Source organism: Muscardinus avellanarius, assembly GCF_963383645.1.
Source record: "Muscardinus avellanarius genome assembly, chromosome: 3".
Lineage (NCBI taxonomy): Eukaryota > Metazoa > Chordata > Mammalia > Rodentia > Gliridae > Muscardinus > Muscardinus avellanarius.
In genome coordinates this window covers 120,787,657-120,801,748 of record NC_137788.1, presented here as the reverse complement: position 1 = coordinate 120,801,748, position 14,092 = coordinate 120,787,657, and the positions used below count along the sequence as shown (strand labels likewise).

General features: G+C 42.8%; 1 protein-coding gene across 1 annotated transcript in view; it reads left to right on the top strand.

Moving 5' to 3' along the window:
• GPR89A (G protein-coupled receptor 89A) overlaps positions 1-14,092 on the top strand; it is a gene marked incomplete at both ends in the record, with an annotated part of 50,890 nt that overhangs the window by 21,353 nt on the left and 15,445 nt on the right. The window contains 4 exons of the mRNA XM_080691624.1: positions 760-866; positions 1,283-1,384; positions 8,633-8,753; positions 9,353-9,433. Of these exons, the coding sequence (XP_080547750.1) occupies positions 760-866; positions 1,283-1,384; positions 8,633-8,753; positions 9,353-9,433 (411 nt within the window). The remainder of the gene's footprint in view (positions 1-759; positions 867-1,282; positions 1,385-8,632; positions 8,754-9,352; positions 9,434-14,092) is intronic.

Here is a 14,092-nt window from a genome sequence, read left to right as displayed (position 1 = left end):
CTGGGGGTGAAACCCAGAGGCATTCTACCTCCGGGCTATACTCCCAGACATACATATATATATTTATTTATTTATTTATTTGGAAACAGGGTCTCACTAAGTTGCTGAGAGCCTCACTAAGTAGCTGAGGCTGGCTTCCAACCCGTGCGATCCTCCTGTCTCAGCCTCCCAAGCGCGGGGATTACAAGCGTGTGCCACCATGCCCGGCTCATTAGCATTTTATTAGGTGAAATTCTTAGGAAGTCAAGTGTCATATATACCTTTCAGAACTTTATATATATATTATATATATATATGTATGTGTATGTATGTGTATGTATGTGTGTGTGTGTGTGTGTGTGTATATATATATATGTATATATGTTTGTTTGTTTTTGCGGTTCTGGGGATGGATTCCAGGGGCATTGTACCTCCAAGTTACACCCCCAGCCCTAATTTTTTAGTCTCTTTATTTTTTCAAACTGGATCTCACTGAATTGCAAAGGGCCTCGCTATGTAGCTGAGGCTGTCCGGGAGCCACGATCCTCTCATCTCCACCTCCGGAATGCTTGGGATTACAAGCGTGTACCACCACGCCCAGCCAGAAATTTATATTTTTAATCTCTACCAGTAAATAGATAGTAATCGCCTAGTTGGCTAATTAGATGGGATATACTCAGTATTGAGTTCAGAGAGCAAGAGATCTTTTGGAAGTCTGAAGAGAATGACAGTTCCTGCCCTTTTCCCCTCCTGGTGCTATTGTATGCTTACTTATTTCAGCTCCCGTTACTTTCACTGGAAAATGAACTTGTGTGTAATTCTGCTGATCCTGGTTTTCATGGTGCCTTTTTACATTGGCTATTTTATCGTGAGCAGCATCCGACTGTGTGAGTACTTTGCCTTCGTATGTCAGTTCACAGATTGGAATAAGTATTGTGAGGGCTGGGCTTGTGGGCAGCCTCATCTCTACAGTACTTCCATCAGCTGCTGCTAGGGGGGGCACCTCACAGTGTCCTAAAGCGGTAACAGAATGAATAGCAAGTGATAGCTAGCTTGTCTGTCCTGCCACAGCCTCCTTTCTGCTTCTACTAGAATGTCCCTTAACTCAATCCGCAACTTAATTTCAGCCAAGTTTCTCTTAAGGTAGTAAGGGGGCTTTCACTGAACATTGTATAGTTCTACCACTTGTTTACCAAGTGGACAAGCAAGCCAAATATGGATTAGTATACGCTGGTTTTTTTTTAAGTAGAGCAAGCTCTTGGTATATAGGTTTGCCCTAACAGACTTGTCTCCTCTGTCTTAGTGCATAAACAGCGACTGCTTTTTTCCTGTGTCTTATGGTTGACCTTCATGTATTTCTTCTGGAAACTGGGAGATCCGTTTCCCATCCTCAGCCCAAAACATGGTGAGTATGTGGGGGGAGTGAAAGTGGGAACAAAGGTTGATTAATTTTCTGGGTTTTTTGTGTTTTATTTTGTTTTGGTGGTGGTACTAGGGATGAAACCCAGGGGCATTCTACCTCCAAGCTACGCCCCCAGCTCTATTTTCTATTCTTTATTTTGAAACAGGGTCTCACTGAGTTACAAAGGGCCTCACTAAGTAGCTGAGGCTGTCCGCGAACCTCGATCTTTCTGTCTCAGCCTCCCAAAATGCTGGGATTACAAGCGTGTGCCATGCCTGACCTATTTTCTGATTTTTGAGAAAGAATTTTTTTTAAAACTTTTCTTTGTCAGTAAATATAAGAAGTTACTTTTCTAAAAAAAAATGTCTGATTTTTAGTCAAATTTTCCCCTTCATCCTAAGGGATATCAAATGCTGGTTTTGGAAAAGATGTCTATTATTCAAGAGTAGGAGTTTTTGACCTTGGTTTAATGAAAACATTTCAAGGATTTAAGAGACATAGAAAGGCATTCTCAATTTAAATCTCCTTATGTTATATACAAAATTATGGGAATGTATTTGTATATATGTTAGTCAGCTTTTCATTAACAAAATACCTAAGGTATTTTAAACTTCAAAAGAGGAAAGGTTTATTTTAGGCGACAGTTTTTTGGGTCTCAGGACGTGGCTGGCACGTTGCTTTGGGGCATGTGCTGAGGCAGTACATCCTGGTGAGAATGTGTGGCAGAGGAAGCTGCTCGACTCTTGGCAGCCAGGAGGCAAAAAAAGAGAAACTGGAGGAGCCAGGTCCTGGTATCCCTGCAAGGGCATGCCCTCCTATAACCAAAAGACGTCCAACTAGGCCCCACCTCTTCTTTATTTTTTTTTATTTATTTATTTTTTTGGTGGTACTGGGGTTCCTAGAAGCCCTTCTACCTCCGGGCTACACTCCTAGACCTATTTTTTATATTTTTATTTGGAAACAGGATCTCTTAAGCCAGCGAGTCTGGCTTCGAACCTGCGCGATTCTCCTGTCTCCGCCTCCCAAGTGCGGGGATTACAAGCGTGCGCCACAACACCCGGCTAGGCCCCACCTCTTAAGGGTCTGCCGTCTCTCAACCATTCCATGGCGGGGGCCACACTTTAACATGTGTGCCTTTCAGGAACATGTAGCCAGACCATGGCTGTGTGTTTATTTGGAGGTGAGACACCAATAAGCTTTTATCAGATACCCAAGAGCACTGTGACCCAAAAGGTAATGGGCCTCTTCTTCAATTATGAGAAAAATTGTCTTAAGGATGGCAACACATGTCCGTAGTCACAGCTTTTCAGCTGAGGCAGGAGAATCACTTGAACCCCCAAGTTTGAGACCAGCTGGGGCAATACAATGTGATCCTGTCTCAAAAAAAGGTAAAAAAAAATATATTTGTAGGAAATGTATTTATTTAGGGAGAGCGCAGTTATACGAAACACAGTTGGTAAAGAAAAGCTTTCCAGAAACCAGTGTCGTTCCTCCAACAAAAGAATTCATTTCAAATGTAAGAAATTGGGCAGAGCCTTAATCCCCCCCCCCACACCAGGACCAGGGATTCAACCCCAGGAGCATTCTACCTTCAAGCTATACCCCCAGCTACCTATTTTTTATTCTTTATTTTTAAACAGGGTCTCACTAAGTTGTGGAGGTTGTCACTAAGTAGCTGAGGATGGGTGAGAGCCTGCGATCTTCCTGTCTCAGCCTCCCAAGTACTGAGATTACAAGCGTGTATCACCACACTCAACTAGAACCTTAATTTCTATACTAAAAACAATCAACAAAACTCCCTCAGCTTGGGCTGGCAAGGTAGCATGCCTGGAGCCCTGGGTTCTATCCCCAGCATTATAAAAAAAAAATTCTTCAATTTACAAGGCCTTCCCAGAACTGTTTCAGAAGTATGTATGAATCTGTTTTAAGAGTAGTGTTGAGCCGGGTGTGGTGGCTCATGCCTGTAATCCTTGTACTTGGGAGGCTGAGACAGGATTGCAGGCTTGAAGCCAGCCTCAACAAGTTGGTGAGACTATCGGCTACCTAGTGAGATCCCATTCCAAAATAAAAAGAGCTGGGGGTGTAGCTCAGAGCCTCTGATTTCAATCCCCAGTACTACCAGAAAAAAAAATGTAGAGAGCCCACATGTAACACATTGGAACTTTGTTTAAAAATACATGTCTAGCCAGGTGTGGTGGCGCACGCTTGTAATCCCCTCGCTTGGGAGGCAGAGACAGGAGGATCGTGCAGTTTTGAAGCCAGCTGCGCTGGCTTAAGAGACCCTGTTTCCAAATAAAAAAGTATAAAAATAGGTCTGGGAGTGTAGCCCGGAGGTAGAAGGGTTTCCAGGAACCCCCCAGTACCACCAAAAAAATAAAATAAAAATAAAAATACATATCTATAAGCCAAGCGTGGTGGCGCACGTTTGCAATCCCAGTCCTTGGGAGGCTGAGACAGGAGGATCGCACAGGTTTGAAGCCAGCCTCAGTTACTTAGTGAGGCTCTCAGCAACTTAGAGAGACCCTGTTTCCAAATAAATATAAAATAGGTCTGAGAGTGTCGCCTGGAGGTAGAAAGCTCCTGGGTTCCATCCCTGGTACCACCAAAAATTAAAAAGTAAATAAAAAAATAAAAATACACGTCCATTCATTTACTATCCTACTGTATCTATCAGGGTCCTTATTGCAGAAAACAGAATCTGCAACGACTAGTTTAAAGCAGAAAATGGTTTATTACAGGGTATGAGGCAATTCATAGAATCTCTAGGAAGGGCATAGATGCTGTTTTGTAAAGAGAAGCACCAGCTGTGCCTGGGTACTAACCTAAAAGAACCCACTGAAGTCATCGCCCACCGCTAGGACTTGGGACGTCAGGCCTCCAGCAGCGGAACCTCTATCCCAGCTGCCTCAGCTCCCAGCTGCCATCACTTCCCCTGCGCTGTTCACGCCTGCATCTGTGGCCTCATGAGGTGTCCTGTCCACAGCCCCTTTGGGCCAGGGCATGGGGCAGTTTGCAGACAGGCTAAAGACGGTGAGCACGGGAGACATGTTTTATTGGGGCAAGCCTACAGGTGATCAGTGTCTGTGCCAAGGCGAGTCCACAGGCGAAAGGCTGGCGGCACCTCTTCCTCACAGTGCTTCCCCCGGCGGTGCCGCCTCTTGCTCAGTTTTGTCCTGACACACCTTTTCCATGGTGCCCTCAGTTCCACGCCCGTCCCCACTCACAGGGATTTTTATAGGTTAAGCTGCAAAAGCAGTGATATATCAGCATCAGCTTGCTTACCTCCCCTGTACCAGCAGCTGCCTTCGAGCACAAGCGAGAAAGCTTCCTACAGCTAACGCTAACTGGCCCTGTTCCTGGTGTGCGTAAGGGAAAGCGCTCGAGAGGTGTATCTGGACTTTCCAGTCCAGGCTGGTTCTCTTGTTCCCTTAACTTAGCAGAGTTTTGGGGAACAGAAAAGGGGTGATCGGGGAAATGGTGTTGACTATCCTTTTCTTTAGGAGACATGTGGGCATGGCAATTTGGGGAAAATGGAACATTCAGAACCTTACCTTCAAGGAAGTACTTTTTAATTAATTAATTAATTTATTTATTTATTTATTTTTGCAGTACTAGGGATAGAACCCAGGGATTTTCTACCTATGAGCTATACCCCAGCCTTGTTTCTTGTTTATTTTGAAACAGGGTCTCACTAAATTATAAAGGGCTTCACTAAGTAGCTGAGGCTGGCTGGGAACCTGCAATCCTCCTGTCTCAGCCTCCCACATACTGGGATTACAAGCGTGCGCCACCACGCCCGTCTAAGGAAATACTTTTTAATACTACAGACCCTATTGTACAAAAAGAATGTTAGGACACGGGCATTATTTATGTGCACTTTTAATCCTAGTACTTGGGACGCTGAGACAGGAGGATTGCAGATTTGCAACCAGCAACTTAGTGAGGCCAACTTAGTGAGACCCTGTTTCAAAAATAAAATAGAGCTGGAGGTTGAGCTTAGCTCAGAGATAGAATGCCCCTGGGTTCCCTCCCCAGTACCATTCAAAAAAGAAGAAAGCTGGGTGTGGCGGCGCACGCCTGTAATCCCAGCATTCGAGAGATTGAGACAGGAGGATCGCAGTTCGCAGTCAGCCTCGGCTACTTAGGCTCTCTGCAACTTAGTGAGACCCTGTTTCAAAATAGAGAATAAAAAATAGGGCAGGGGGTATAGCTTGGAGGTCAAATGCCCCTGGGTTCCATCCCCAGACCTGCAAAAAAAGAAAGAAAGGAAGGAAGGAAGGAAGGAAGGAAGGAAGGAAGGAAGGAGAATAAACCCAGGGAGGGATTGAGATAAATGTTGAATGAACCATTGTTGAGAATGTGCCATATCTCCCACCCTTCCTTCCCTGTGTACTCCTTGTCTGATAGCAGAGATTTGGAGGAGGAAGGTTTTAAGACTCTCCTGCAGTTGGGTCAGAAGAAACATGCAGCTTTAAAAGCATAGGCAAGCCAGGCGTGGTGGCGCACGCTTGTAATCCCCACGCTTGGGAGGCTGAGACAGGAGGATTGCGCAGGTTCGAAGCCAGCCTCAGCTGTCTTAAGAACCCTTGTTTCCAAATAAAATATAAAATAGGTCTGGGAGTGTAGCCTGGAAGTAGAAGGCTCCTGGGTTCCATCCCCAGTACCACCAATAAATGAATGAATGAATGAATGAATGAATGAATGAATGAATGCATAGGCAACACCATAAATAATTATATATTTTGAAAATGAAAATAGCTGCTTCAGAATTTCAAATGATATTTTTAAAAGGCAAATAACTAGCCAGGTGCGGTGATGCACGCTTGTAATCTCAGTACTTGGAGCCTCAGAGAGGAGGATCACAGGTTCGTGGCCAGCCTCAGCTACTTAGTGAGGCCCTCCCCAACTTAGTGAAACCCTGTTTCAAAATAAAGAATAAAAAAATAGGGCTGAGGGTATAGCTCAGAGGTAGAATGCTTCTGGGTTCAATCCTGGATGCTGCAAGGAAAAAAAAGGGGGAAATAAAGCAAATAACTAAAATAGCACCAGCCTGCAAAGCACACCTGCTGAAAACCCTGAGAGGGCCTGGACGTGGCCTCCTGTGCTCGTCTTATTAACCTCCAGGCTCCCTGAGGTCAGGAACTACGTCTCACTTATTTTTGTGTCCTAGTGCCTAGTGTGGAGCCGGCACATAACAAGTATCTGATGCATGTTTTTGAAATCAGTGAACAGGGGAAAAAAATTTTGAGTCTCAAAGGTGATAGATGAATTTAAGAGTTGAACGCTGTGGCCGGGCGTGGTGGCGCACGCTTGTAATCCCCACACTTGGGAGGCGGAGACAGGAGGATCGCGCAGGTTTGAAGCCAGCCCCAGCTACTGAGTGAGGCTCTCAGCAACTTAGTGAGACCCTGTTTCCAAATAAAGTATAAAATATGTCTGGGAGTATATCCCAGAGGAAGAAAAGCACCTGGGTTCCACCCCTGGTACCACCAAAAAATTAAAAAAATAATAGTAAAGGGAATAAAAGTAGAGTATATACAATAACTTGCATCAATCCTTTGGACTTTTTATGGCTTTGAGTGATGTGATAATAACCCGCAGTCAACAGACATTTGTTGAACAATGTCCATGCTCTAGACAGTAAGGAAAATCAATAGACCTGAGTGTAGGGGACTCGGCCTGGTGAGAGAAGCCAGAGAGTGCACCTGGGACACACGCTGATGAGGAAGGGGAGCCAAGGACCAGAGGCCGGAGGCACCTGGCCCCCAAAACAGTGTAGTGGAAGTAAGAAGCAGGAGGACAGCGCTCAGAAATGGCGGCTGGAGTCTGCTGCAAGCTGATGGAAGTCCTGAATGCAGCTCAGCATTCGGCCGGAGGAGAGCATGGCTACATCACTTCTGCCCTAGAAACAGGAAATGAAAACCACTGTTCCTGTGATGGCAACCTGAACTCTTCTTCAGCATTGCTCCCCCATTTATTCCAAATGCATTATCCAGCAGCACCTACTGTAACTGCTGAATTGAATTCCAGCATGTTCAAATGGTAGGAAACAACTGATAATTAAAATGCAACTGATAATCCAAACCTCCCGTCACTTGCCTTTGAATTACCCATCCCTTTGTTAATTCAGCCCATTTATTAGATGTACTTTTCTAGTACTTCGTGGTGGATTCCTTTAGGTGCTTTGTGTGTTTATTAGATGCAAAAAAAGAATAAGACACAAGCTAAAAAAAAGTGTGACCTACGGGGTAAACGCATATATGTAAGGTATCTTTCACTAAGTGTTTCCTGCTACTTATACTCTTCCAGAAGATTTACTTTCCTAATTTGTTTGTTGTTGTCATATTTGTGGTTCTGTTTTGAGCCAGAGCTTTTTCTAAAAGTACTTTGCTGAGAATGGTGACACACTCTTGTAATCCCAGCATTTGGGAGGCTGAGACAGGAGGATCATGGGTTTGCAGTCAGCCTCAGCGACTTAATAAGGCCCTCTGGAACTTAGTGAGACCCTGTTTCAAAACAAAGGATAAAAAAATAGGGCTGAGGATGTAGCTCAGAGGTAGAATGCCCCTGGGTTCCATCTCCAGTACTGCAAAAAAAAAAAAAAGAAGAAGAAATACTGTGATTTTTTAGAGTTCATACTACCTAGAACAAATTGTCAATAAGTATTATTCATAATTATTGTTATTTCACTATTATCATCATCACCAAGTGAAAGAAATGAACCTAAAATATATAGGAAGACGATCAATAGATTTTCTAAATCTAATAGATTTTCTAAATTTAATCCAGATTAAAATTTAGGTTTTAGTAAAGGGAATAAAAGTAGAGTATATACAATAACTTGCATCAATCCTTTGAACTTTTTATGGCTTTGAGTGATGTGATAATAACCCGCAGTCAACAGACTTCTGTTGAACAATGTCTGTTGTTAAAAAATTAAAAATTTAATTAAAATTAAAAGTTTAATTTTCTAACATTGTTAGAAAATCTAACAATAGATTTTCTAAATCTAACAGATTTTCTAAATCTGAAACAGGCTCTCACTGAGTTGAAAAGGGCCTCACTTATTTTATTATTGTGCAGCTTCTTACATTTAGAAATTTATATTTCTAAATGTAAGAAGCTGCACAATAATAAAAGCCAACTGTAAGAGTTAGTTTTGTGCAACGGTTGATGTTTTCCGTGAAGCGTACGTTTCGGTACAGATGAGCGCCTTGCCTCTGTATTACCTGGAATGTCTTGATGTTTTAGGGATCTTGTCCATAGAGCAGCTCATCAGCCGGGTAGGTGTGATTGGCGTGACTCTCATGGCTCTGCTCTCTGGATTTGGTGCTGTCAACTGCCCGTACACTTACATGTCCTACTTCCTCAGGTAATGTGGCCTTTTGTCTCCACCCAGCCCCTTCATTGAAGACATATGTCATATCCTGCCACCGTCCTTGACACTCACATGGCAGATCTGTGACTGCCTTTTTGTTCTCTTCCACAATCCTTCTGGGTATTAACCTGGAATCTTTCAAATTACTCATATCACTTATGGCTCATGTTGTTTGTCCTACATTTATTTGTCGTTCGAGTGGCAAATCTCATTCCCCATATATGCTTTTTAAAAGACACAGGTCTAGTGGGCAACAGTGTAAACTAATCCAGAGTTCAGCAAATCAGCTCCTCTTAGAAGTAAAACGGTAAAATGTAATGCCACTTTAAAAGTGTGTTTAAACATGTATCTTAAATGTCACTGGATCAAAGGTAAGGAAGACTGTAAAAGGGCCAGGTGCCTTCTGCCCTGAGCACGTAGAAAAGTTTGCTAAAAGAAATGACCGCCAAAGCACTGTAGCTTATTATAGTCATTTTAATATTTTCTAGAAAAAAATCAGGTCCTTGAATTACTGGGTGACAATTGGGGTTTCTGTGTTTCTCCAGATAGCTTGTATTATAACCAACAATGCTAACACTTTATGTTTATTGCAGGAATGTGACTGACACAGATATTCTAGCACTGGAACGGCGGCTGCTCCAAACCATGGATATGATTCTAAGCAAAAAGAAAAGGTGAGATGCGCGCGCGCGCGCGTGTGTGTGTGTGTGTGTGTGTGTGTGTGTGTGTGTGTGTCTGTGTCTGTGTCTGTGTTTTCCTGGGGATTGGCCCAGGGCGTTCTACTCTAAGCTGCACCTCCAGCCTGAGTTTTTATTCTTTATCTCAAAACAGGGTCATAATAAGTTGTGGAGGGCCTTATAAGTTGCTGAGGCTGGCTGCAAACCTGCAATCCTCCTGTCTCAGCCTCTCAAGTGCTGGGATTACAATTATGCACCACCGTGCCCCACTAAGATCAGTACTTTACAAACCTTACTCTGTTACAATTCCTCAGCAATAAGATTTGACTGAATTGGTGCCGGCAGAGCATTTCATCTTGTTCATTTTTATTATAGGGTAAAATACCTTAAAAGACTTTTCTTTCTTTTATGAAAGAAAGAAAGAAAGTTCTTAAATTCAACCGTATTTCTTGAATTTAGTTATTTCTTTTTAGATAAATTGTTAGAATAACTTTTATATTTAAAGGATGGAGCCGGGCGTGGTGGCGCAGGCTTGTAATCCCAGTACGTGGGAGGCTGAGACAAGAGAGTCACGACTTTAAGGCTGTCTGCAAACTGTGATCCTCCTGTCTTAGCCTCCCAGTGCTGAGGTTATAAGCGTGTGCTACCACACCCATCTCAAAAAAGCATGGATGTTTTAAAAGTCTGTTGTCCTACATTTTTATAAACCTTTTCATGCATAATGTAGAAGTTGAAAACAACTTCTTCCTTTTCTCCGGCTACTTGAAATCCTTCAAGTCTTCTCTCCTTGTTTTCATTATTAAAAATGTACTTGAAGATATGTTTTCCATAATACACCAATAAAAATAAGTTTTTGTGATACTAGGGATGGAACCCAGGGGCATTCTACCTCCAAGCTACACCCCCAGCCCTCTTTTTTATTCTTTATTTTGAAACAGGCTCTCACTGAGTTGCAAAGGGCCTCACTAAGTAGCTGAGGCTGGCCACAAACTGCCAGGATTACAAGCACACACCATCACACCCGGCTTGCCAGTAGTTTTCAGGACATTTTGATTGGGGAAATCTCAGTAAAGGGTAAAGGAATCAATATATTTCTTCTTAAAACCAGATGTGAATCTATAATTGGCTCAAAATTAAAAGTTTATATATTTTATTTTGTGTGAGGGGGTGCTGGGGTTTGAACTCAGGGGCATTCTACCTCCAAGCTACACCCCTAGCCCTATTTTTTATTTATTTATTTATTTTTTTTTTCGGTACTGAGAATGGAACCCAAGGGCATTCTGCCTCTGAGCTACACCCCCACCCACATATATATATATATATATATATTTTTTTTTTTTTCTTTATTTTGAAGCAGTCTCTCACTGAGTTGCTCTGAGGGCCTCACTGAGTAGCTGAGGCTGGCCGCCGTGAACCTGGATCCTCCTGTCTCCTGTTTCAGCCTCCCAAATACTGGGATTACAAGCGTGCTCCACCATGCCTGGCTTAGTCTTTCTTTTGAAGCAGGGTCTCACTAAGTTGCAGAGGGCCTCATTAAGTAGCTGAGTGTGAACCACCACACCCGGCACTTACCTACCCTTGTGTTTAAAAAAGGCAGTAGTGACCACAGTGGTGATGGTGATGTTTGGGAGGAGAAGCTGAAAGCAATGTATCTACTTGGATAGTACCTTGTAATTTCTTTTAATTCCTTTTTGCCACGTTTCATAAAGTTTGATAATCTTTACCTTCTCAAATAAATGAATATTTACTTTTCATCTGCAGCTTATTTGATAGGAACAAATTTGGTTTAGAATTAGATAACATTAAAAGTGAAGTGTTTAAAACAAGGCCCTTTTGTCCATGCAGCCAACTTGACTTCTTGTAGTGATGAGATCTCCCCATCCAGCTCCACATCCTGTCACTAGCGCTTGTGATATTAGAGAGGACAGGAGAACTGGGTTTCTCCGGTCCCTCTCTTCCAGCTACCTGTCCTTGAGTCCAGTCTGTTAAGCTCGGTGAGTGGGGTAGAACCTTTTCTTCATGTACCTGTTCCAGCTTTCTCAACTTAACAATTACAGAACCTTGCAGAGTCACAGTCTCCCTGGGTCTCAGCTGCCTCTTGGTGGTTCTCATATCTTCCCAAAAGGCCAAGTTACAGTGAGTTTGTTAGAGGAAAGACAGAAAGCTAAAACTTCAAACTGTGTTTTATTCACTCAGTAGCCAAGCAGAGATCGCTTTGAGAAGCGAACAGCTAAGTCTACATTGTGAATTACCTAGCATTCTTCTCATTCATACCATTTTAGACAGTAGCTTAAAGAATTTAGCCCACAGAAATACTCTACGGCATTTGGCTCCATCGGTGCCATTTGTGTTGGTCCCGGCCATAAATACCAAGGCTGCTTCCTCCTCCCCATTTTTATCTGACTTCACTCAAAATCATCCTCCCCAGGTTAAACTGTTCTTTGGCTGGCTTCCAGCCCACACAGATCCCACTTGGCCAACCCCACCTCTTTGGGCAAGCTGTGGCTAGGGGAGCCAGGTGGGGAGCCCTGGCCGCCAGATCAGGAACAAGTTCCAGTCCCAGCCCAGCACCTAGCCAGACTCTGCTCACAACTCAGCCAACTGAAGAGGAACAAATTTGGATAACTCAAAGAATAGGTGTTATTGCAGCATCTGCCTAAAGGAGTTTGTGACCCTAGAAGAAATGGATCAGGGAAAAAAAAAAAGGGAGTGCGGGATCTCTATGATGGACTTCATGGCGACCCAACTCGATTTCTGCCACGCATGCTCATTTGCCCCTCCTTGAGGCGCCTCCCTGCATGGAGCCAGGCCAAGCAGCACTGCTTTCATCCCAGGAGACGGCGTGAGCCAGGGTCTCCCATCTGACTTCAAGTGAACCATTGGTTTTGGTGGTTTTGATGTTGTCACTGAGCCCAAAGAGCCAAGGATTAGGAATTATTCAATCCTACACAGACATTTCCCAAAAATTCCTGGATGGCTGCCTATGTTGAGGAAAGTTATGTGAAACTTTAGGAACTTAGGAAAGAAAAGTAGGATGGTATTTTCCTTGACTCCGTGTTTAAAATATAATTGGATTTAGATCTTGTTATTGCTCCAGGACATAGGAATTATGCAAAGTGTTACAGTAGCTGTATATGTGAAATTGCATGTGTCAAAGATTAGGAAAAAGATAGTGACTATTTTTCTTAAATGAAATAACTTTCTTCTCTCTACCAAATTCTTTTTTTTTCTTTTCTTTTCTTTTTTTTTTTTTTTTTGCGGGTCTGGGGATAGAACCCAGAGACATTTGACCTCCGAGCTACACCCCCTGCCCAATTTTTTATTCTTTATCTTGAAACAGGGTCTCACTGAGTTGCAAAGAGCCCCTCTTAAGTAGCTGAGGCTGTCCGCAAACCACAATCCTCCAGTCTTAGCCTCCCAAATGCTGGGATTACAAGTGTGCGCCACCATGCCTGGCTTCTACCAAATTCTTTTCTAAGGTTAGTGGCATTTGGGTTCAGAATTTATTTATTTATTTATTTATTTATTTATTTATTTATTGCAGTGCTGGGGATGGAACCCACAGGCATTCTACCCATGAGCTACACCTCCATTCCTATTTTTTTTCCTTTACTTTGAAACAGGGTCTCACTGAGTTGCAAAGGGCCTCACTAAGTAGCTGAGGCTGGCTGAAAACTGCAATCCTCCTGTCTCAGCCTCCTACATGCTGGATGGGTAATGGTTTTATTAAAAACTACATTTTATAACATTGGCACACAAAAAAATAGTTTGAAGCTTGTTTTCAGGTTTTTTTTTTTTTCATTGAAAATGAAATTCATTGCCTTAGGTCTTTTTAAATAGTATAGTATCCTGGTTGGGGCTGGCTCTGTGCTTGAAAAACAGTTCTTTTATAACCCATTGTAAGTGCTATATTCTGTTTGCAGTTAGAAAATTCAGAATTCAAAGTGATCTCTTAGCTTGTAAGCGAACTGAGATGCACTATCCCTTTTCTATTAAAAAAAAAAAAATCAGTTACACCAGACATGTTAGCACATGCTTGTAATCCCAGCATTCAGGAGGCTGAGACAGGGGGATCCAAGTTCGTAGCCAGCCTCAGCTACTTGGTGAGCCCTTTGCAACCCAGTGAGACCCTGTTTCAAAATAAAAAATAAAAAAATCAGACCAGGAGTATAGCTCAGAGGTAAAATGCCCCTGGGTTCCATTCCTGGTACCAAAAACAAAAGAGTTAATATGTCAATAAACCAACTCTAGTAGAGTAGGTTTAAAAAAATAAACTAGCCGGGCGTGGTGCCGCACACTTGTAATCCCCGCCCTTGGGAGGCTGAGACAGGAGGATCGCACAGGTTCGAAGCCAGCCTCAGCTACTGAGTGAGGCTCTCAGCAACTTAGTGAGACCCTGTTTCCAAATAAAGTATAAAATAGGTCTGGGAGTATAGCCCGGAGGTAATAAAAAAAAAAAAGCCCCTGGGTTCCACTCCTAGTACCACCAATCATTCAATCAATCAATAAATAAATAAATAAATTATTCTTTGGCACTGCTATTCTATTTTTATCAGCTCATACAGGTTTATTTAAATTCTGTAGGCACTGGCCTGTTAAACCCTTCAAATAATTATTTGTGTGTAAATGGTCTTATTTTTTAGTGTGACAAGGACC